This window comes from Dreissena polymorpha, chromosome 12 (assembly GCF_020536995.1).
Source record: "Dreissena polymorpha isolate Duluth1 chromosome 12, UMN_Dpol_1.0, whole genome shotgun sequence".
Lineage (NCBI taxonomy): Eukaryota > Metazoa > Mollusca > Bivalvia > Myida > Dreissenidae > Dreissena > Dreissena polymorpha.
Genome location: NC_068366.1, coordinates 41,767,024 through 41,791,831, shown reverse-complemented (window position 1 = coordinate 41,791,831; position 24,808 = coordinate 41,767,024). Strand labels below are relative to the sequence as shown.

Below are 24,808 nucleotides of genomic sequence, written 5' to 3'. Positions count from 1 at the left end.
ACATGGATCACAGATTTTTCCAAGAATTCAAAACGAAAATGTTCACCACAAAAGCATACTGCCAGCAAAAAACTCTTACTCAAAGGTATCTTCGAAGAAGACAAATAGGTTTTTAGCAAATTTATTACAGTTTTTGTCATATAAGTCGTTTGATAACCTACTTGCACTTACTGGGTTTGCTGATTTGCCTAGTGCAAAATCTATTGCCAGTGACTGACAACTGCCAAACTTGTTTTATCAAGAAGAGGGGAGTGGAAGTAGAAAGCCTATCATGACCAATGTCTACACTGGTGGTGTGGCTGGGCAGGCTCATGACCAATGTCTACAGTGGTTGTGTGGCTGGGCAGGTTCATGACCAATGTCTACAGTGGTGGTGTGGCTGGGCAGGGGAATCCAACCCTCGATCTTCTGGTTGGAAGTTCAGAGCTCTACCAACTGAGCTACGTGTTTATCATGATCAGAGATCTTACCTTTCTAGTGGAGATTGCAACACATAGTCAATACATTGATGGAGTTTGTACTCAAGTGCTTGATGTTCATGTGAGAGTTGAGTTTTGCACTAATTTTACCCTATGAAGTTGCCATCTTCCTAAGTACAAGGTCATTGCGATTCTATTGACATATATACTTCACAGGTTATAATACAGCTTGATTGAACGAAAGCTACATTACATTGTCAGTATAGCTTACAATGATCTTCACATATCGTCGCTGTCGTTCTCAAACCTCACACCTTCAAAATGCCAACTTGTCAGGAGAAAAAAAACGTCGCATTGTTTTATAACGATGTTTAACAAAGTGAAATTCTGTAAAAATACCAAACAAATGAAGCTGCAAAATACAGTATAAGCCGTAGACGCGTAAGTCATACTGTTAAGTCATACTGATATTCAGAAATGGTAGCTTCAATATTTCGTCACCACAGTTTTGTCATTTTTATGAGGTACAACAATTCATCCTGATAGGAGACCTCGTAGCTGCAAATATAAAAACGTTTTTGTAAAATTTGTCCAAACAAAATGACGTACCTATCCTATAGATAAAATGATGTACCAATAATTGCAACGACTTTTCTCCTGACAAAAAAGCCAACAATCAAGCTTCAACATTTTGTCATGTGGCTTTTTCAAGGGCTCTGATTGGGGTAGAGCTACGAGATATTGCCCAAAACATGCGCCAGACTTCATATATTCGAAAAAGATGATTTTTTTTTAATTTTTGGAGCTACAAGGTTTAAGAACGACAGCGACGATATGTTGGCAACTTTCTACAATACAATTTGGACAGGTTTGCTCATGAGAAATATACATTTGCAACTGCAATTCCAAAACTTTCAAATGCATCAATTTCGGTGCATGAGAACAAGTGTAATAAATATAATGCAACAATAATATATTAATATGCAACAAGTATATTAATTTAAATACATTGTATAGGTATTTTGACAAGAACATGCTACATGAATTGTGACGACAGGTATTAACTCTTTCATTGCGGGAACCGAATTTTGAAGTCCTGTGCAAACAGTTTGGATCCAGATGAGACGCCACAGAACGTGGCTTCTCATCAGGATCCAAACCGTTTGCTATTCTGATAGTATTTTTTGAAAAAAATCGAAGAAAATGCTAATTTTAGAAATTTAGCAGACAACATTTTAGCAGACGACAAATTTCCCAGCATGCAAAGGGTTAAGACCAGTATTCATATGTTACTCAGCAGTTTTTCTTCAATTCAAAACTAAGAAAATAAGCAACCTTTAATATTCAGATTTACATAGATGAAAATAACAACTATCTCACTGCAAAGTTTCTATTAAATTAAAACATGTACAAGTCATCATTACTATATATACCATAGCTTTGCATAGAATACATCTAACAAAAATACTGTAACATGATCAACAAGGGACATATTTGTTGAGGTTTCTTGTGCTAAGAAGTCCTAGAGGCAACAAGAGCTGTCTCCATAGGATGACATATGCCCCCCCCCCCCCCCATAAACGCTTTGAAAGAAATTATTAGCATTTTTCGAAACCTCAAGCCATTTTTTTAAACCTAAATGTGGACCCTAAGTTCAAGGTCAAAGGGGTCAGAATTTGTGTGCGTATGAAAAGGCCTTGTCCATATACACATGCATACCAAACATGAATGTTACATCTGAACTTCTGAAGGGACATAGAAGTTATGAGAATTTTTCGAAACCTAAACGCAAAGAGTGACAGACAAACAGACGGACAGTGCGATCACTATGTGCCCTCTTTCGGGGGCATAAAAACAAACAATAAGCTGTAAAAGAGCAAATACAATGAAAATTACAAGTACATGAAATTTCTAATACTATACGTCTATACATAATAAAATGAGCATCTACATCTAAATTGTCGGTCTGTAGATTTAGAAATTAAGAGATATTAAGAGCAAGCCTAATTGGTATGTGTTTTCATGGGTAAACAACTGGCTTTGCACAGCGGAACTTCACATGTCAAAAAGCCAGTAAGAGATACACCACAGAATGATGTAAATAGAATAATAAAGGGAAAAGGGGAAATTGTACATTAGACGGGTTTGATAAAATCAAAATTTGTTAGAAATATCTTAAAAATCAATGCCAACCAATACATTAGAAATAACAAAATAATTCATTAGATTCCATCGTCAATATTTTATTTGTATTACCTATGTTAAATCTTAAACATTAATTCTTTAAAGGGATCTTTTCACAGAGTTTGGCATAAATTGAAGTTTGTCATGCTTTATATTGATATATGTTAACATTCTATCTAAATATCTCCAGTAAAAACAATAATAAAATTAAAGAAAAACAAAAAGTAACCCTCCACTGGGCTCGAAACCACTGACCCCTGGAGTAAAAGTCTAATGCTTACACAACTCTGCCATCCGTGCTCATACAATGAGTGATGTATTTTATACTTTATATAAGCAATCCTCGTAGTGTCATAAAATGTAACGACAACAGAACTCTCCAAATTATTCAATCGTTTTGCGTTGCAGCGCTTTCTAATTTTTAGGTTTTTAAATCGTCAAAAGATACATATTATGGATATTTTTAACATGGTAAATGTTCAGTATTACTGTTTCCTCACAAATATCACAACTACAACGAAAATTTGCAAATCTGCAACATTTTTGTTTTATTTTGTCAATTTACCAAATGTGAAAAGGTCCCTTTAATTAGCTTCACAACTTATAAGAAAAAATGTGTTTGTCAGAAACACAATGTCCCGCTTTGATTTTTTTTATCATTTGGCAGGTACAGATACTTTTTACAAGGGAAGTAATATTTTTTAAAGGGATATAATAAAAAATATTACTTCCCTTGTAAAAATTATCTGTTTCTGCCAAATGATAAATATAAATTATCTCCCTTTAATGCTTGTTACTTCCCTGAGAATTTTTTTTTTAACCTTTGACCTTGAAGGATGACATTGATCCCGGTAGGGGGCATAAAAAGCCAACATAACCATGAATACTGTCTAGATTTGCTCCCGGGAATCCAATATTACACTTTTTGCCTGACAAAGGTCTCTTAAATCTCTGCCTTTTTGGCTTACGCCTGTTTTTTGTACTATTTTTTCCATCAGATGCTGGAGTATTCACATATGATTTTTGAGTATTTGTATCACATTTTCCAGAACTCAAATCTTCTCCGCTCTCAATATTGAAAATCTCAGATGCTTCTTTATTATTTTCCTGGCGGTCCTCATCAGTTTGAACAAGAAGCGATGATTCACCATTTGTTTCCATTGTATGCTTCTGAAATACAAATAACAATAAATATACAACTTTGTGTTGTTGCAAACACTTTGGGCATTCATAGATTATCTCAGTAAGCTAAGAATGGAACGTAATGCATTTTACCTTTAAGCTTCACATTGACTTAGAGCCAGCACAACATGTGCATACCTTCTGAACGACCTTAACATTATAGCAATTTTACAAAAATTCTTCAATGTGTATCGGAGATATGAAACTTGTAGGTCAATATTACTGACTGAAAATGGCGTTGGCTATCAAATGTCACTAAAACAAATTAAATAAGAACCTTCAATTTTTATAGCTTTAAATTTTGAAATCCGTATACTAACTTTGTGACAAACTGGAAATCTGCCCCCCGCCCGTAACAAGATTTTATAATAGCCATATCAGGAAAACTGCTCCTAGTGGCCATGTTTTTCCACAGACTGAAACTATTTTCATTATTGCCTGAGATAACATAAGAACACAATTTAGTTCAAGTCTTATATTAAAAAAGGACTACACAAGTGACTTACAGAGTTTTAACCAGCTTTCACTTTAGTTGAACCTAGTGACCTAGTTTTTTACCTCAGGTGACCCAGTTTCATAATCAGCTTAGATACAATTGGGAAAAATGTCCTGACCAAGTTTCATGAAGTTCCAACAAAAAATATGGCCTCTATAGAGTGGTCACAAGGTAAAAATAGACGCATGACGGACGACTGACAACAGTTGATCACAAAAGCTCACAACCAGGGGTCCGTCTTATCAAAGATCGTGCGACAGTGTTAACTTACGACTGCATTTTGTAATTTTAAAATATAAGTGATTATGATCTGTATGTTTCAAATATAATGGATATTTGACAGCTTCTTTGGAAATGAATGGAAATGTTCAACAAAAGTAATAATAAATGTGACGGTTACTTATATATGGCGCTTCGAAAATTGCATCGTAAGGTGAGAATGTCGTACGATGTTTGATAAGACGGGCCCCAGCATCTTAAGCTCATGTGAAGTAAATAGCAATAGAAGAAACCCCACAGTATCTGATTGGTTATGGAAGACAATTTTCAAAGTTACCTAAGTTATATTTCTGAACAGGAATATGCAATGCCCCATGACAAAATGTTTGGACCAATTAAATTTGTTAATGAATCTATTTGGTAGAGGGTCACACATGTGTACATTGTATCAAACAATTTTAATTTTTAAATCCAGCCAGACAGTCAGAAAACTGTACTCAAACATGAAACTAGATAAACAGATTATACAGACTCCTGCATGAGCACCCTTAGTATAAATATAAGCAGTATTTCAACTACACAAATATATACATGTATGTTATCATGTTAGAAACGACATATTTTTCACATTCAGACTATTAATGGTCTGACAAGTTGAAGTTCTCAATTGTTCTTAATTAATATTCAGAAAATGTATGGAAATAAAACTAAAGATTTTGGCTCAGTAACTTTACTGCTGTAATGAACTGATTAAATAAAGCAAACAATTTCAATTTTAGCATCTATGGGCATATTTTTAAGTATTTGCAAAAAGCCCATGAGCACTAAAAGGTAAACTATGTCTCTTACGCAATGTTTAGTTATGTATTCTTCTGTTTTTCACCTTTTTAATTGGTTGATCACCATCATCATCCACCTCACATCCAATGACAAACTTTACATCACTGCCATCACTTTTTTTACACTTCTCCTTTTTTCGTTTCTTTGATTTCTTTTTAACTTTTCCTTCAGCACTAGCATCAAATTCCTCTTTAACATTGTCACAAGATATGTCTGTTATCTCGTTCTTTATTTCTTCTTTTTTACGCTTTGTTTTCTTTTTGGGTTTTTTAACTGGTTCAGTAGAAGGTTCTGATTCACCATCGACTATTGTTTCAATGACTGCCTCATTTAGATTAGAATTCATCAAACAATCTTTTGACTTCTTAGACTTCTTTTTCTTAGACATTTTTGTTTTGAAAATATCAACTGTTTCCTGTTCCTGTTTGATGCAAACTAAACCATGTGCATTTTCCTCAAAGTCATTATCAGATATGTTATTCTGATTACCAGGTACAGCTGATTTACTTTCATTCTCGAGGCGGTTCTTTCTATCTGCCATCTTCTTCTTGAAGTAGTCTTGTATGCTATCAGTGCTGGTAACGGTTTGAATTCCGTGCAATTTATCATCATCCTCAGATCCCGACTGTTACAATAAATAATTTCTGTAGCGTGAGTACATTATTTTTATACAAACATGCAGTAAATAACAAAATTATAACAAGAGCACCGCCTTGCGGGTGCAGACCGCTCATCTATTTTTCTTTTTAAAGGTGAAGGGACCTATCTCAATTTCAATCACAAAGGAGGGAGGGTAGGAGTGGAGGGGGGGGAGTGTAGTGTGGAGGTGTGAACATTTATTACATTATCTTTCAAAAATGCAAACAAAATGCAAACAAGGGCTGTTTGTAAAACATGCATGCCCCCCCATATGGGCTGTCCGTTGTAGTGGCAGCCATTGTGTGAATGCGTTTTTTGTCACTGTGACCTTGACCTTTGACCTAGTGACCTGAAAATCAATAGGGGTCATCTGCGAGTCATGATCAATGTACCTATGAAGTGTCATGATCCTAGGCGTAAGCGTTCTTGAGTTATCATCCGGAAACAATTTTAATGTTTCGGGTCACCGTGATCTTGACCTTTTACCTAGTGACCTGAAAATCAATATGGGTCATCTGCGAGTTATGATCAATGTACCTATGAAGTTTCATGATCTTAGGCGTAAGCGTTCTTGAGTTATCATCAGGAAACCATTTGACTATTTCGGGTCACCGTGACCTTGACCTTTGACCTAGTAATCTGAAAATCAAAAGGGTCATCTGCCAGTCATGATCAATATACCTATGAAGTTTCATGATCCTAGGCATATGTGTTCTTGAGTTATCATCCGAAAATCATTATACTTTTTCGGGTTACCGTGACCTTGACCTTTGACCTAGTGACCTCAAAATCAATAGGGGTCATCTGCAAGTCATGATCAATCTACCTATGAAGTTTAATGATCCTAGGCAAATGCGTTCTTGAGTTATCATCCGAAAACCATTTTACTATTTCGGGTCACCGTGACCTTGACCTTTGACCTTATGACCTCAAAATCAATAGGAGTCATCTGCGAGTCATGATCAATCTATCTATGAAGTTTCATGATCCTAGGCATATGCGTTCTTGAGTTATCATCCGAAAACCATTTTACTATTTAGGGTCACCATGACCTTGACCTTTGACCTAGTGACCTCAAAATCAATAGGGGTCATCTGCGAGTCATGATCTATCTAACAATGAAGTTTCATGATCCTAGGCGTATGTGTTCTTGAGTTATCATCCGGAAACCATTTTACTATTTCGGGTCACCGTGACCTTGACCTTTGACCTAGTGACCTCAAAATCAATAGGGGTCATCTGCGAGTCATGATCAATCTACCTATGAAGTTTTATGATCCTAGGTGTATGCGTTCTTGAGTTATCATCTGGAAACCATTTTACTATTTCGGGTCACCGTGACCTTGATCTTTGACCTTGTGACCTCAAAATCAATAGGGGTCATCTGCAAGTCATGATAAATGTACCTATGAAGTTTCATGATCATAGGCCCAAGAGTTCTTGAGTTATCATCCCGAAACCACCTGGTGGACGGACCGACCGACATGTGCAAAGCAATATACCCCCTCTTCTTCGAAGGGGGGCATAAATATCTATGCTTCTTGAAGAGGTGCTAGCAGACAGTCAGCATGGGTTGTTAGGTCTCATTTAGATGAATGCACCTTAACAGGGATACAGTCATGCCATAGATTCATTTATCCTGCAAGTTTACTAAATAAACTCTTTAAAAAATATTGTTTTTCTCCATTGAAAATGAAAAAGTAGGAAAAGTAGGAAATTTGGTAAAAAAATAAGAAAAAGTAGGATCCTGATGAAAAAGTAGGAAAAAGTAGGAAAAAGTATGACAGCTTGACAGCCTGTAGTAAGTAAGTTTACCAAGTTTGAATGCAATAGCATTGATACTTTATGAGAAAAGTGGACCAAAACGCAAAACTTAACCAGACCCCAACGCCAAGGTGATGACAATAGCTCTTTTTTTTCTTCAAAAAATAGATGAGCTAAAAATTATAACTGTGCACTTTTGCTGAGGATCATACAACAGTGACTGTATAGCTGCATTGGAGTTTTTTTTACTGACAATGTGCTGCAAAATATTACTGTTTTATAATGAATGGATGCAAAATATGGTCCATGTACACTGCAACTCCAATATATCGCGGTTCACAGGGTCTTAAGATCGTGATCAGGATATATCTGGCAAGGTCATTCATGGATAATTATAGTTTGTCAATGTAAAAACTCGCTATTTGCCTACCTTATATCATTATAAAATGTGTTATACATATGTATGAAATGAAAACATTACTCCATATAAGTATTTTAAAATGCGTATAATAAAATTTGTTATCTGAAAAGCATTGCCAATTTGTATTGTTCACAAAAGATGACAAAATCTAGCCACAAATAAATACTGCTTGTGTATTTCCTGTAAATTACTTGTATTGATTATAAGAATGCAAAAATTTGACCTCATGTACAATATCACATCATTCTTTCTTATGAAAAGCATGGGCTTAAATATTTGAATTTCGAATAAAAACTTCTAAGCCCATGGGAGGCAACTCAGTCTAAGGTCTTTAATTTTGGATAGTTTGGTAGTGCAAAAAACTGTGCAACAGTTCTTCTAAATTAAAAGCATATTGTATATGCTGTATTTAACGTGCTTATGTTGTTTACATAGGTCAGTATTGATCTGTGACATTTATAGTTATTGTATACACCTTCATGAGGGGACTGTGTGTATTCTGCCGCCTGTACTCTGATTGGTGGATACAATTACCAAGAAGAAAAAGACAGCTGACATGATGTCAGTTCAAAGTAAATTCAATAGAGAACTTTGTGATAGGTGACACTTGTAATTATCTTTTATGTTGGACAAGTGGGTGTTTTGTTTTTCACATTACAAAAGAATAATGTAATTTGCAATTAAGGCAAACAAGCAAATTCATTGAATTGATATCCCCCGCCAATATACTTCTGGACACAAAAAATTTCTGGACGGATGGACAATTCCAATATGCATCATCCTCTTATCCATATATATACTCATATACCAAGTTTCAATAAAATCCGTCAAAGCACTTCCAAGATATGGCTCCGGACACACAAAAAAAGCATTTTTCAAGATACAAAGGGCCATAACTCCGTCATTATCCGATGGTGTACAATGCCATTTGGCATGCAACAGCCTCTTATCCATATACATGTTCATACTCATACCAAGTTTTAATGAAATCCACCAAAGCACTTCCAAGATATGGCTACGTACACAAAAAAGCATTTGTTTAAGATACAAAGGGCCATAACTCCATTATTAACTGATGGTGTACAATGCCATTTGGCTTGCATCATCCTCTTATCCATATATATATACTCATACCAAGTTTAAATGAAATACGCCCAAGCACTTCCAAGATATGGCTCCGGACACAAAAGTGTCGGACGGACGGAAAGACAGACGGACCGACGGACAACACCAGAACAATATCCAAGATATGGCTCCGGACACACAAAAAAGCATTTTTTCAAGATACAAAGGGCCATAACTCCGTCATTAACCGATGGTGTACAATGCCATTTGGCATGCATCATCCTCTTATCCATATACATGTATATACTCATAACAAGTTTTAATGAAATCCACCAAAGCACTCCCAAGATATGGCTACGTAACAATCTGAACCATACTTGATTTATGAATGTCGTATTACACAGAAAATTAAAGCGGGTTAAAAAATGGGATCTACCACAGGCTCACCATATTTTGGACATCGCGATATAATGGACTGCAATAAAACAGAGTTGCAGTGTATTGCTCCACAAATCATAACAGAACTAGAAATGGCGCGGAAGAGGCCGACGCGTATCCCCACGCCGAATGTTTGACCTAGGTGTGCCCCAGGGTTGGTAATGGGGCCATGCATAGCAGAGATTGACCGTATTGTCATAAGAGAAGTTCATCATCAATTAGAAGTGAATTGGTGTAGAAATGAAGAAGTTATAGTAAAAGGCAATTTTGGGTGGGTGTGACATATGTGGTCAGGGCGCCCCAGGGTTGGTAATTGTGCCGTGCATAGTTGAGATTGACCGTATTGTCATAAGAGAAGTTCAGTATCAATTTGAAGTGAATCGGTGTAGAAATGAAGAAATTATAGTAAAAGGCAATTTTGGGCGGGTGTGGTCTATGTGGGCGGGGCCCCAGGGTTGGTAATGGGGCCATACATAGTTGAGATTGACCGTATTGTCATAAGAGAGGTTCAGTATCAATTTGAAGTGAATCGGTGTAGAAATAAAGAAATTATAGTACAAGAGTTCCGCGGTCGGAGATGACCGCATTGAAGCCGGATTTTTGATTTAAATGACAGGAAAGTACCTTTCGTGTTTTTGTCAATGCAATACTTAAATTACTGAAATATTGTTCAAAGGTCAAAATGAAATGTAAGTACTTTTCAAGGCATGAGCAGTGGTCATCTGTTAGTCATGGCAAAGTCCATGTCCAAGCATACGAAAGTTAAAACAACTTTTAATTTTTAACATTCAAGGTCACAGTGACCTTGACCTTCAATGACCTTAAAATGACCAATTGTCATCTACTAGTGCTGGCCAACCTTCATGTCCAGTTTGAAGACTGTAAGTCCAAGCATAAGAAAGTTATACCATGAAATAAGAATTTTAACATTTTTACATTCAAGGTCACGGTGACCTTGACCTTAAAATGACCAGTGGTCATCTACTAGTTCTGGCCAACCTTCATATCAAGTTTGAAGACTCTAGGTCTAAGCATACCAAAGCATTAACAACTTTAACATATTTACATCCAAGGTCACAGTGACCTCGACCTTCAAATGAATGACCTTGAAATTACCAGTGGTCATCTAAGTGTGCTTGCAAACCTTTACGTCAAGTTTGAGATTCTAGGTCCAAGCATACCAAAGTTACAACAATTTTAACATTTTAACATTTAAGTTCACAGTGACCTTGACCTTCAAATGAATGACATTGAAATGAATGACCTTGAAATGACCAGTGGTCATCTAAGTGCAGGGTTCGACATTAACTTTTTTTAACAGCAAGACCGTCGGACCAGCTCCTCTTAAAATGTACTAGCCCGAACCTGATGTTTACTAGACCATAAATGACATAGCAAATGAACACAATTGTGTCATGTAACTGTTTAATCAGGATTTATCAGTAAATAATCAGTGAACACCAGATTTTTTTATGCATATAGTAAAACAATAAAATAACCCTTTTTTGCTTTTCTTCGTCAAATTCAAGCCATGGGAACTGAATCGATTTTCCATCTATGATAAAATTGACGTTTTTGTGTTTCTTTATATTTACGTTTTGTGTCAGTTAAGCGTCGGATTCTTTTGTATTAACTGATTTGTCGGACAAAAATCCGAACTTGAACAAAGCCATTCTTTAAATTACATTATCTTGTCTGCTACGCAAAAAAGTTTACATTGACAATACCGCTTTTCGATAGAAGTTGTAAAATCATGCCCTACAGTTTTACGACACTGCAGAAAATCATTAATATTCATGACAACTTGACCAATTGAAACAAACAATTTCTGCAGGAAGCTCTCCTTTGTGTCTAAAATAGCGATGAATCATGTGAATGCTTCCCGTTTATTTAAATATACTAGTTTTGTTTTAATGTAAATAACGGATACAAGAGTAATTTTACACATTAAAAGTAAAGGTTTTCACAGCAGTTATTTAAAAATATTTTGAATCAGTATACATTTTTTTTTATTTATGTACGACCAGTCGGACAAGTTAGCCGGCAGTTTTACTAGCCCGACCACCGATCTTACTAGACAATGTCTGTCGGACGTGCCTTAGTGTCGAACCCTGAAGTGTGCTTGCAAACCTTTACGTCAAGTTTGAGATTCTAGGTCCAAGCATACCAAAGTTATAACAATTTTAACATTTTAACATTGAAGGTCACAGTGACCTTGACCTTCAAATGAATGACATTGAAATGAGCAGTGGTGATCTTCTAGTACTGGCCAACCTTTATGTCAAGTTTGAAGACTCTAGGTACAAGCATACCAAAGTTATAACATGGAATAAGAACTTTAACATTTTTACCTACCAAAGTTATAAGAACTTTAACATTTTTACATTCAAGGTCACAGTGACCTTGACCTTAGAATGAATGACCTTGAAATGACCAGTGGTCATCTAAGTGTGCTTGCAAACCTTCATGTCAAGTTTGAAGACTCTATGTCCAAGCATACCAAAGTTATAACAATTTTAACATTTTAACATTTAAGGTCACAGTGACCTTGACCTTCAAATGAATGACATTGAAATGACCAGTGGTCATCTTCTAGTACTGGCCAATCTTTATTTCAAGTTTGAAGACTCTAGGTACAAGCATACCAAAGTTATAACATGAAATAAGAACTTTAACATTTTTACATTCAAGGTCACAGTGACCTTGACCTTCAAATGAATGACCTTGAAATGTCCAGTGGTTACTTACTAGTTCTGGCCAACCTTCATGTCAAGTTTCAAGACTCTAGGTCCAAGCTTACCAAAGTTATAACAACTTTAACATTTTTACATTCAAGGTCACAGTGACCTTGACCTTCAAATGAATGACCTTGAAATGTCCAGTGGTTACTTACTAGTTCTGGCCAACCTTCATGTCAAGTTTCAAGACTCTAGGTCCAAGCATACCAAAGTTATAACAACTTTAACATTTTTATATTGAAGGTCACAGTGACCTTCACCTTCAAATGAATGACCTTGAAATGACCAGTGGTCATCTGTTAATCCTGGCCAACCTTCATGTCAAGTTTGAAGACTCTAGGTCCAAGCATACCAAAGTTATACCATGAAATAAGAACTTTAACATTTTTACATTCAAGGTCACAGTGACCTTGACCTTCAAATGAATGACCTTGAAATGACCAGTGGTTACTAACTAGTTATGGCCAACCTTCATGTCAAGTTTCAAGACTCTAGGTCCAAGCATACCAAAGTTATAACAACTTTAACATTTTTTATATTGAAGGTCACAGTGACCTTGACCTTCAAATAAATGACCTTGAAATGACCAGTGGTCATCTGTTAATCCTGGCCAACCTTCATGTCAAGTTTGAAGACTCTAGGTCCAAGCATACCAAAGTTATACCATGAAATAAGAACTTTAACATTTTTACATTCAAGGTCACAGTGACCTTGACCTTCAAATGAATGACCTTGAAATGACCAGTGGTTACTAACTAGTTATGGCCAACCTTCATGTCAAGTTTCAAGACTCTAGGTCCAAGCATACCAAAGTTATAACAACTTTAACATTTTTTATATTGAAGGTCACAGTGACCTTGACCTTCAAATGAATGACCTTGAAATGACCAGTGGTCATCTGTTAATCCTGGCCAACCTTCATGTCAAGTTTGAAGACTCTAGGTCCAAGCATACCAAAGTTATACCATGAAATAAGAACTTTAACATTTTCGAGCACGCCGCCACCCCGCCCGCCCGCCCGCCCGCCCCGCCCGCCCGACAACATCAATCTATAAGCCGAGATTTTTTCGAAAAAAATCCGGCTAAAAAGGCAATTTTGGGTGGGTGTGGTCTATGTGGGCGGGGCGCCCCAGGGTTGGTAATGGGGCCATGCATAGTTCAGATTGACCCTAATGTCATAAGAGAAGTTCAGTATCAATTTGAAGTGAATCGGTGTAGAAAAGAAGAAATTATTGTAAAGGCAATTTTGGGTGGGTGTGGTCTATGTGGGCGGGGCCCCAGGGTTGGTTATGGGGCCATGCATAGTTGAGATTGACCCTAATGTCATAAGAGAAGTTCAGTATCAATTTGAAGTGAATCCGTGTAGAAATGAAAAAATTATAGTAAATGGAATTTTTTGGTGGGTGTGGCCTATGTGGGCGGGCGCCCCAGGGTTGGGATTGGGGCCATGCATAGTTGAGATTGACCCTAATGTCATAACAAAAGTTCAGTATCAATTTGAAGTGAATCCGTGTAGAAATGAAAAAATTATAGTAAATGGAAATTTTTGGTGGGTGTGGCCTATGTGGGCGGGGCGCCCCAGGGTTGGGAATGGGGCCATGCATGGTTGAGATTGACCGTATTGTCATAAGAGAGGTCCAGTATCAATTTGAAGTGAATCGGTGTAGAAATAAAGAAGTAAATGTAAAATAACCTAAAAAAATGAGTGATAATTTCTGACGCGGCCCCACCCCAACCGCTATAACTTTTGACCCAGGGGTCAGATCAAAATTCCAAATAGTGCAGGGTCGCACATATGCTCATAGCTACCATGTGTGTAAGTTTCAAGGTTCTAGTGCTTTTAGTGTAGGAGGAGATAGTGGCCAGGACGGACGGACAGACAGACGGACGGACGGCGGAGATAACCACAATATCCCCACCTTTTTTTCAAAAAGCGTGGGGATAATCACACATTTCCATTTGTTTACATCACTACATATTATTTCAGGGGCAAGTTCCTACAACTCAAAGGAGCCTTACCTCTGAGCCTGGTAGAGGAGTATTGCTTCCTGAATGTGATTTCCTCTTGCCAAATACACAATCAAGGTCCTGACCAGACTTCAAGGAAAGATCTTTGCCTTTTGTAAACTTCTGATAACTGCAAAAACACAATGGGCTATGAAAAATGATTGCCTCAGTTTTGCACTACAATAATATCTAAATATGCAAAATTTAAATGTAAAATAGCATGTGTCATTTAAAATTTATCTATGCTACTTATATGAGTGTTGAGTCATGGGTAATTTTTTACATCACAAGTATTTTATGAAGATATGACTATGAATCATTTCAAACATAATAATTTACCTTTGGTCTTCATATTTATAGCTTTCTTTTCAAATGTTTATCATCTGTTATAATAATAAATAATTGATTGTGTTGATAGATTCAAACCGTTGTCTTGGCATTAGGTTCTTAATGAACCATCGATTCTGATTGGCTATTCCAATTTCAAGATTTGCATACCATTAACAGCCTTAACACTGACATTGCAGAAGAGTTTAATTCCTTGAGAGAAAAAATCAACAGATGAGTTAGTATTGAAAATACTGATGAATAAACAAAACAAATACTAAGGAACACTATATAAACTGTACATATAAGAGGAAATATTTGATAAGAACGTATTGAGTTCTGATGAATTAAAATATTGACCTGTTTTTGTCACATTTTTGATGAGAAAAACAATGGTGACTGTGTGAAAACTTTTTTCTGAACGACTGCATGGTGTGTGATAATTCTATCACGTGACTTCATGCGATCTCAATAACCACGACTCAAAAAGAACTGACGACTCAACAAGAAACTAACATACACTGTTTTTCAGTATAAATTGTTGTAAGTCATATATTTATAGTCATTGCCATCGATTAAACAATAAAATACTTGGCATTGAAATATTAACCAACTTAAAGTAACGGAAACTTACTGCAGTCTCCCTTTAGCTGTTTTTGACTTGTGTTCCAAACTGATCACCTTTTCAACATCACTATTTGGGGTTGAGTTGTTCTCCTGGTTTAGAGATGCCAGAAGACTGTTAAAATCATCCTGGTGAGCGATCCAGTTGTCAGCATGATTCTTGGAGCATCCAACACCTAAAAATAAGCCAAATCGGTTTTCATTTAAATAAAGAGAGTGTATGTAAAGAAATAGTTAAATAGTTTTTAACACATTTTCATATTTTCTGGAATTTATTTAAATGTTGGCTACACACTTTCTTGATTTTTCAACACTTAACCAATGTAATTATTTATTTCAAACATATTTTATTCACAAAGAATAAGAAAGACTTTTTTCTTCTTCCAATTAAGGACTCCTCTGGAACAATAAATCTTGTAAATTTTACTTGCTTAACCATAAGAATTTACAAATAAATAGTTCATTAATTGGAAAAAATATGTTCAGTGCAAACAGATTTAAGCAATTAACCAATATATAAATACAGTGATCACCTACCTCTGGTGTCATTCTTTACATTAACAGCAACATGCTCTGTTTTACCATCTTCATTGGCCCCTAAGCCTTTCCCTTTGGACCAACCCATTTTTTCCATCAATTTTTGGCCAATTTTTCCGTCATCTAAAACCAAATATCAAAAGGCATTAACAGATCATCATCACTATTAAATATTTATAAAACAACATAATTTTTCATCAGATGTGATTCAATCAATACAATAAGAACTGTATATAGACCAGTCGAGACGCATGTACCAAAAATCAGCTCAATATCTGAAAGTGTTGCATATAAAACCTCCGGAAAACAGTTATAATACAGAACATTTCTAAGTCCAATCTAATGTCGGAGTCATAGACCATTGTGATTGTTCATCTGTGTTGATGATGGTGAAAGTTAAATTGTGTAGAAAATGGTAAACATTTTATTAAGAATTTACTTTAAAACTTTAGAGGAGGTTTGAATTCAAAGAAAAATACTATTATGGTTATATGTCAGTCATACTTAATGATACATTTCTTAATAAACGTTTTTTATAGTCAAAGTTGGATTTCCTTCTTCATCAAACATCATACATTTCTGAAATCTAAAGCTTTAAACATTTGTGTGAATTTCAGTTTTCACACCAATGTTTAAAGTTCAAGACTTCAGAAAGGTGCTTATTTTCTTGTTATATTCCATAAATTTATATCACACAATAATTTTTTAGCATTAAAATTCATATTGAAAAGAGCCAAATTCAAAACTTTGCAGATGCACGTTCATGTCAACTGGTCTATATACAATACCACATGGACCTTGAAAAGAGAAAGTTTTGGTTGGAAATACATGAATGAAGTTATAAACTACAAAATGGAGTCTTATTTTTTTTTGATATTTAAAAAAATAAAATAAGAATAACCAAAAGTATTTTCACCATTTACTAAACATATTATGTATATTGGTTTGAATTTCTGATGTGCTACACATATGTGTAATTTCTTGTTGTTGATGTTAGTAACTCAACACAATCTTTTGTTTTAGAAATGTGCAGTGAATGGAGTAACAATAATTGTTTCCTTCTGAATCTGAATTGATACATTGCAGGGCATTGTAAGGCATAGGTTGCAACGGGAGAGAGATTAATCCAACTGTGGATCTGTCCACGCAGACTTGAAACCGGTGGTCGCGCTTACAACAATGCCTAAAGTTTGTTCCAATCAAACACAGTTCTTTGAAAAAATGAGTTTTTAAATTGATCAGTTTTACATACAAAAGTTTTAAAACACAGAATTATCAGTCACTTGGTTGTCTAGAATGTAAGAAGCTTGGTAGTCATTAAATGGCTTTGGTTTAACGTTATGTTTATTTCTTGATAGTGTTAATTTGTCATGACAAGGTGAGGCTGGCATCTTCCCCCTGACTTCTTTGTACTGGTGGTGAGTCGGTTCGTTTTTCGTCTGTGCTGTAGACTTTGAAGTTCCAGTTTATTGAGCATGGACTTGTCACAGCCTTCATCCCGTGAGTGGTAATCCCCTGTAATGAATCTAGCTGCTTGTCTCTGGATGCGCTCGATTTTGTCAATATGCTTGTCTAGATGAGGGTCCCATACTATGGAGCTGTACTAAAGTGTTGATCGGACTAGAGCTAAGAATGCTGTTTTTCTGCAGGTGATAAGGCAGTTTTTCAGGTTTTTTCGTATGAATCCTAGGGAACAATTAGCTTTTTTAACTATTTTGTTGATGTCTGTGTCCCAATTTAGATTGGCAGAGATGGTAACACCTAAAGGTATGGATTTTCTTCTACTTGTTGGAGGATGTGCTTATCTAGTTCATAGAAGTGTGATGAGCGGTTGTTAACACTCAGAATATAACATTTCTTGGCGTTAAAACGCATTCCCCATGAATATGTCCAGATTTCCATCGCTTTCAGATCGTCTTGGGCTATGTGGTCTTGAATGTTTTGTATGGGCCTGTACAGGGGGCAATGGTCAGCAAAGAGTCATACTTGTAACTTGACTGAGTCAGGGAGGTCTTTGATGTGGCACAGGAACAAGAGTGGGCCGAGGACGGTTCCTTGGGGTACTCCTGAGTCGACATGGGGATGTGGCACAGGAACAAGAGTGGGGCGAGGACGGTTCCTTGGGGTACTCCTGAGTTGATATGGGGATGTGGCACAGGAACAAGAGTGGGCCGAGGACGGTTCCTTGGGGTACTCCTGAGTCGACATGGGGATGTGGCACAGGAACAAGAGTGGGGCGAGGACGGTTCCTTGGGGTACTCCTGAGTCGACATGGGGATGTGGCACAGGAACAAGAGTGGGCTGAGGACGGTTCCTTGGGGTACTCCTGAGTCGACATGGGCATAAGTGTAATTTTCCCCGTCTAGAACAACTTGCATGTTGCGGTTTGTGAGAAAGTCTCGGAGCCATGTATTCAGAGGTCCAACGATACCGTAACTGGCAAGTTTACTTAAGAGTTTTTTTTAAGGATGTCTTTTTTAATATTTTACCAGTTTTAATGGGATAAAGTGGAGAGCCCGCTCATTCGTGAGAGTTTTCTATAGGTTTCATGATTTTTTTAAACAAATTAGTATTTTTTTCAGTAAAGTGCAACTGTGCGTTTGTAATATAAGTCCCCACACTGATCCGACATGTTCTTTCCTTATATTTGCCATAGTGTTCGAGCTGCGCAATTCTTGAGTACCAGGTTTGGGATAACGTCTGGGCCCTAAGCTTTGGAAATGTTTAAACTGGAAAACAGTTTAGTTTAAACCTATTTATTTTAGCTTGATAGCATCGAAAGCCTAAGGCTTATATAAAAGCTCTCAAGTCTGTTTCCTGGGCCTAGAACCAGTACTTGGTGTCTTTGGGTGAGATCTAAAGAATGCTCCAGCGGTGGGGATCGAACTCGTGACCTCCCGGTCGCTAGTTGGACACCATATCCATTACACCACGGCGACCTTAACAGTTTATTTACGCCTTTCTCTGTTATGTGCGATGGGGATATATATTTTTTTCTTGTTTTATTACTTGTTCCTTGTCTACACTCGGAGCAGAATTCATTTAATGTTGATTTTTGTACGTTTTGAATGTATCTTTTCGGTGACATGTTTGCCCTTTAGAAACTATATAGAATATAAGGCACATTTTTGTGTGCAAATTATATTGCAAACATTGAAGAAAACAATACAGAAGATTGCCAGATATGTGTTTTTTATTATCCCCTTAAAGGGGCCTTTTCAAAGAATATTGCATGTTTTGAAGTTTGTCATTAAATGCTTTATATTGATAAATGTAAACATTCAATTTTAAAATCTAGTAAAAAATCAAAAATAAAATTTAAAAAAGGAAAAAAAACGTAGCCCGCAGCATGGCTCGAACCAGTGACCCCCGGAATCCTGAAGTAAAAACACATTAGACAACTGAGCTATCCTGCCAAGCATACAAAAGATGCGTATTTTATATGTTATATAAGCAATCTTCGTAGTTTCACAAATTCAAACGACAACAACAGAACGCTCCAAATTATTTAATCGTTTCCCGTTGCAACGCTTTATAATTTTTAGGTTTTTAAATCGTCAAATGATGCATATAATGGCTATATAAGACGATGGCAAATGTTCAGTAATACTGTGTCCTCACAAATATAATAACTAAACTGAAAATTTGCGAATCTGAAACAACTTTTTCAATTTTGTCAATTTACCAAACCGTGAAAAGATCCCTTTAACCCCAATTACCGTTGTTAAAGTTCAGAGGGAAGTGAGAATTCTGCTTGTGACAAGCTCAGGCTTGGCGAAATTGGAAAAAATATGCCGGTCATCAAGACAGGCATTTCAGAATATTTAGCTGGACCAAAAAAAACAACATAAAAACAACATATTGGATGATGATCATCCAACAAAATATGTAACAGGGCATCTTATTGGTTAAACTATACTTAACTGACCAATTATATCCATTTAGGCATTAAAACAATGTTAACTAATTAAGTAACAAGAAGTATCGAAAATAAAATTGCGGTTAACAAACACGTTAATTGTACAATGTAAAATGATAACGTTTTTGGAAACCAATGACGAGTGCATGTTATAAAGATATCACTAGAACATTGTTTATATTTAATAAACAACCTTTTTAAAGCCATGCTTCATAAAGAAATGCATATTTTAATGTCCTTACAGGGCTTAACACTAAGGCACGTCCGAACGAAATTCACTGCCTGTACCTAGATCCGGGCTAGCCAATGTCCCAGGAACATGCCCGACCGGTCGTGTGTATTTTGGGCGGGATTATGTGTTCTATATCAATAAACTGCAGTTTAAATAAGCTTTTCAAAGATACAACAATCTTAATACAGTATGACCAGATGACAATTAAATCCAAGAGTGAAGTCGGAAACAACAACAAATCGTAACTCGAAATAGATTTGAAACCCCCTGATTGCAATCAAAAAGAGGCCGAAAATTCAGAAAATCCCCGGCACTTTTCTTGGTAAAACACGTCATAACCTATTTTTAAAGGGAATTCTGCTAGATACGGTTTTTGATTGGTTTCCTTGAAGTGACGTGTTTTCTCGATTAAAATATGTTTTAAACTAAAAGCCGGGATCGCCCAGGATTGTCCGGGATTGATGAAGGTATGAAACTCAACATAAACAAAAAGTTACTATAAAATTATTAGTTATTTATCAATTTTAAATAATTTTCATTTGTTTAATCGATTAGAAGTGTTTTGACAATCTTTTTTACGCAATTCAATTAGAAAAACATATATTAATGGTTGATCACGGCTTTAAGTAGAGAGTTAACCCTGTACAATTTTTACGACTACGGTAACACGTTATTTTGCGACACCTAAGATTCATTTTAAATTTGTTGTCAGATGGCAACTGCGGCAATCTTTGTAAAAAAGTTCTAACGTTTCATGTCGCTGTTTAAGTTTGGCTTTACATGTGGGGATGGGGGTTCCTCAGATAAGAAAAGGGAAGGAGGAAAGTAAGAGAAAGTATGAGGAAAAAAACAACAAGGAAATTTCTCCCCAAATGGCGTGAAGATTACAAATAGATGTCTTAAGTAGATGAAGTAATGAGTAATGAATTCATTAGCATTAGTGAGGCAAGCTAATAAGAATGATAATTGCGCATCTCAAAGCTCAAGAAAATACAAGTTGAATGATAAATATAAAGATTTTGTTAATACTTGGGTCAGGGCACATGAAAGATTGGTCAGGGCTTGTAGGTTCTGCATTAACTAGCCCGAATGGGCTAGTTGAAAAAAAAGTAAGTGTTAAAAGTAAGTGTTAAGCCCTGCCTTATCTACTCGAAAAATATGTCAAAGCTATCAAGATCTTTTTTGTTAGAACTCAGTTGCTTATTTTGCGACTGAGTTTGAAGTAGGTGTTGTGTAACCAGTCGGATTTGCTAATTGTACGTAACAAACTTATTGCAAACATCAAAACAATGAGCAAACTCATTTACATGATGTAGAAAGGGGTTTGCTCTTCGAATTATCAACTTTGAAAAAAATATATGTTTGCACTCATTTCACATTTTGCGGGTCGCCAGGACCGACATTCTTGTTAAACCTGTCGGACCAAATGGAAATCTGCCTGTCAGGACCGGTGGACCGGCAATTTTGTCAAGCCTGCAAGCTACTATATAAAAGATAAATCCTTAGAATCGCTGTATATATAAAAACTAGGGCGAGACGACCCAGGAATTAGGGTAAAACAATTCAGGGACGAACATGTATTAGGGCGAAACAATCCGGATTCCCTTAAACATGTGTTCCTCGTGAATTAGTTGCAATAATTCAACTCTAAGCTTTATAGCCCAATGGGCTGCTTAGAGTTGCAATGCGATCTCTCTTGTCCATGGGTGCAAAATGTTATCAACAATGCAAGGGTTAAGGAACACTGAAACTGCAAGAACTTATTAAAGTTAACCTATCTAAACCACAAACTCATCCAAATGGTACCATTAAAGCAAGAAATAATTGATTTTATTGACTTAGGTTTTGTTTTGGAAAATTGACCCAATAGACCAATTCATTGTTATTGTTTTGATTCCGAATTTTCGCGCATGCGCGATGCGCTGGTAGGCAAAAGCACTGGGTACAGTTACGATAAACATTATGTCGTATAGATAACGGCACGTGTTTAGTCAATATATCGAAAACATAAACAACAACATCATAACACCTAAATAATATTAACCCTTTGCATGCTGGGTAATTTGTCGTCTGCTTAAATGTCGTCTGCAGAATTTCTAAAATTAGCATTTTCTTCGATTTTTTTCAAAGAATACTATCAGAATAGCAAACAGTTTGGATCCTGATGAGATCCTCCTCATCTGGATCCAAACTGTTTGCAAAGGCCTTTAAAATTCAGCTCCAGCGCTTTAAGGGTTAAAGATATTGCATTTTTAATGTCAATATTGTTTAATTAATACATGTATTCTTATCTATAAAAAAATATATACTCGTTAGTCATTAGCATCAAGGTAACGGAATGACGTAGTTTTAATTAACCGGTACCCGCTAAATACGTTTAATGATTATATGTACATTTACCAATTATTGAATACGTTTTGTTATAAATTACCGGTAAACAGGCTAGTATCTTCACAGCGTACATTTTCTGTTAATATATACTGGACAAATTACTTTATTTTTTTTTTACAATATGTAGCATATCTTATTGAACAGTTGAACTTTGGCGGTATATTACTCAACCCCAAATAACTGCTCAATACTACTAGAAAGAGAAGACATGGTGGTATCATCAATTGTGTTTAATGACCAGACTTTCATATACCACCTGTGGTCAGGGACCTATTGTTTGTATAGGTCCCTGCTGTAGTTTATGACACTTTGCTGTTAGTTAAGTAGGGACAATATCTGATCAAAACGAGATAATCGGCTTGTGCCGAACAAAGGGGGCAATTAAACACCGGAATACAAAGGCTAACACGATTTTAAGATTGATGCAAACAATCAAATCAAACCAATTAAATTAAATTAATTTATTTAATGTGTCAAAGTGTTAGTTTTCCTAGACAGACAGACAAGACTATTTTTAGTAATTTCCTTTTTTATTTCTATCGTCAAAATAATATATTTCGTATATAACATATTATGTTTAAAAAAGCACAAAAGTAGTATATATGTTGTCTTTTGTCCCGATATTAGTTATGGTACATAGCATCTATAAAGACTATGGATGGTGTGAAATATATGTTTAAAACAGTGTCAATTTCGATATATATTTTATTATATTATATATATATATATATATATATACATACAAGGGAAAAAGTGTATAAATGTTGCTTTAAGGTAGGTGAAACTATGTCACAAAGTATATTTACATTTTTTTTAGGGTAGGTGTACCCATTGAGCATAAAAAGCGCACAACGAATATACAATATATGTAATTTATTTTGTGTAGTCGCGATTAATTCCTCTTGTTAAATTATATTATTAAAAGGACACAAGAAAATCTATTTATGGTGTTGTTTTTTTCCTGTTTGCCTGTTTGCATTTAAAAATAAAATATTTTGCCAATAATACTACCGAGTTTATAATGTGTGCATTGATGTAATCAGCTATGGTCAGATTACAGAATGATATAATTGCAAAATTTAGTTCAATGTTTTGGAAGACTTTTTTTAGTTGACTTGCACAATGTACCTCGTCAACATCACAGTCATGTGGTTGATATTGATACGCGCCAGAAAACACATTTCAACAAACACGAGTATGAATAAGTCAAATGTATATTGAGGTACATTAGATGAACAATTGGTAAATTACGTTATACGATTTAACAAATTTTATCTGATACTCAAAGATTCCTTAACACATAAACAAAGTGTTATTAGTTCAGACCCTGTTCTTTAGTTGCAGCAATTGTACATACTTAATAACAGATGGATTATGGATTATCATAGTGGTAAGTTGTTGTATGCTGTGTGCATGGAATCGATCTATTTATTGTTTGTTTTCATTCTTATTTGTTTGAGTACAGTACAACAACTTTTGGGATGTTTAAATCTAAAATCTAAAAATGGTGGTATACATATTAAAATATATTAAATAATGTATTTAATATAGATATAGAGCGTGACAATAAATATCATGCTCGATATCTCCCCTTTGATCGTGTCTTTCTTTTGCCTACCAGAGTAGCACGGATAAAAACACGCAGGTGAGCGTGACGTCACGCGTGAATTGGTCTATATTGGTTAGGTCGCAGTACACCAATATTTTGCACGTCGGGTTATGTGCTCCAGCCTATAAAGTCGATAATGATGTGGTATTCGATACAGAATTCATTGTTTCAAATTTAAACATAAACATGTCAGCAAGAAAAGTGTGTTGAAACATTGTCGTGTTTTTATAGGGTGCATGCAAAGGATACCATCCGTAGGTTGCCATTCAGGTAAATTTAACATGTTTATGAAGTTTATTCATTATTTTCCTCAATTTTTCTCGAACGACGTCTGTTTAGTGAAGCGCACGGATTCGCTGCGCTGATCTGCACCCATGTTTATGAAGAGGTGCATATGGACTGCCAGAGCCGCCATACCAAAAATTATCAAAGGGCAGGCTCTGTGACTGTGAGTCCGTTTATATGGAGTATGGACTACTCGTGACTGTGAACAAAGCGTTATTACTGTACAGAAATGTTCGGCTGATTGTCCTACATGTCTGTAATATATAAAAACACTTTTTATCAAATACCATTGCTCCAAGAAATGTTACGGGGATCCACCGAAAACTTTTGTTTTCGTCGTGGCTCGGCCAGCATCGCCATTTTGCAGTGAAAATCAGCAGACGCTTAATTGTCAGTCTTTGTATCATTTTGACAAGCTGCTTGAGGTAAAGACTATGGAGCAAAACTATTTCGTTTTGCGATTGGATAGTTT

At 35.9% G+C, this 24,808-nt stretch overlaps 1 protein-coding gene across 2 annotated transcripts; it reads right to left on the bottom strand.

Moving 5' to 3' along the window:
• Nucleotides 1–107: 107 nt before the first annotated feature.
• Nucleotides 108–24,777, bottom strand: LOC127854193 (PIN2/TERF1-interacting telomerase inhibitor 1-like). 2 transcript variants are annotated; one of them, XM_052389212.1, is made up of 6 exons: nt 24,624–24,777; nt 15,901–16,023; nt 15,374–15,539; nt 14,425–14,542; nt 5,384–5,965; nt 108–3,773 (listed from the first exon to the last, which is right to left on the bottom strand). In XM_052389212.1, exons 1-6 carry the CDS (start codon nt 24,694–24,696, stop codon nt 3,420–3,422), a joined length of 1,416 nt encoding a protein of 471 aa, XP_052245172.1. In that variant the 5' UTR covers nt 24,697–24,777; the 3' UTR covers nt 108–3,419. The 2 variants fall into 2 exon arrangements, with proteins under 2 accessions (XP_052245172.1, XP_052245173.1); XM_052389213.1 differs by having other exon boundaries at nt 3,635–3,773; nt 5,350–5,965.
• Nucleotides 24,778–24,808: the final 31 nt, after the last annotated feature.

Bases quoted from the DNA above. Each gene is read 5' to 3' on its own strand.
- LOC127854193 (XM_052389212.1), bottom strand. From the start codon at position 24,696: ATGGCGATGCTGGCCGAGCCACGACGAAAACAAAAGTTTTCGGTGGAT. The intron at 15,540-15,900 runs GTAGGTGATCAC...GCTTATTTTTAG, and splicing joins TGTAAAGAATGACACCAGAG to GTGTTGGATGCTCCAAGAAT. The intron at 3,774-5,383 runs GTGAAAAACAGA...TTTGTATTTCAG, and splicing joins GTGATCAACCAATTAAAAAG to AAGCATACAATGGAAACAAA.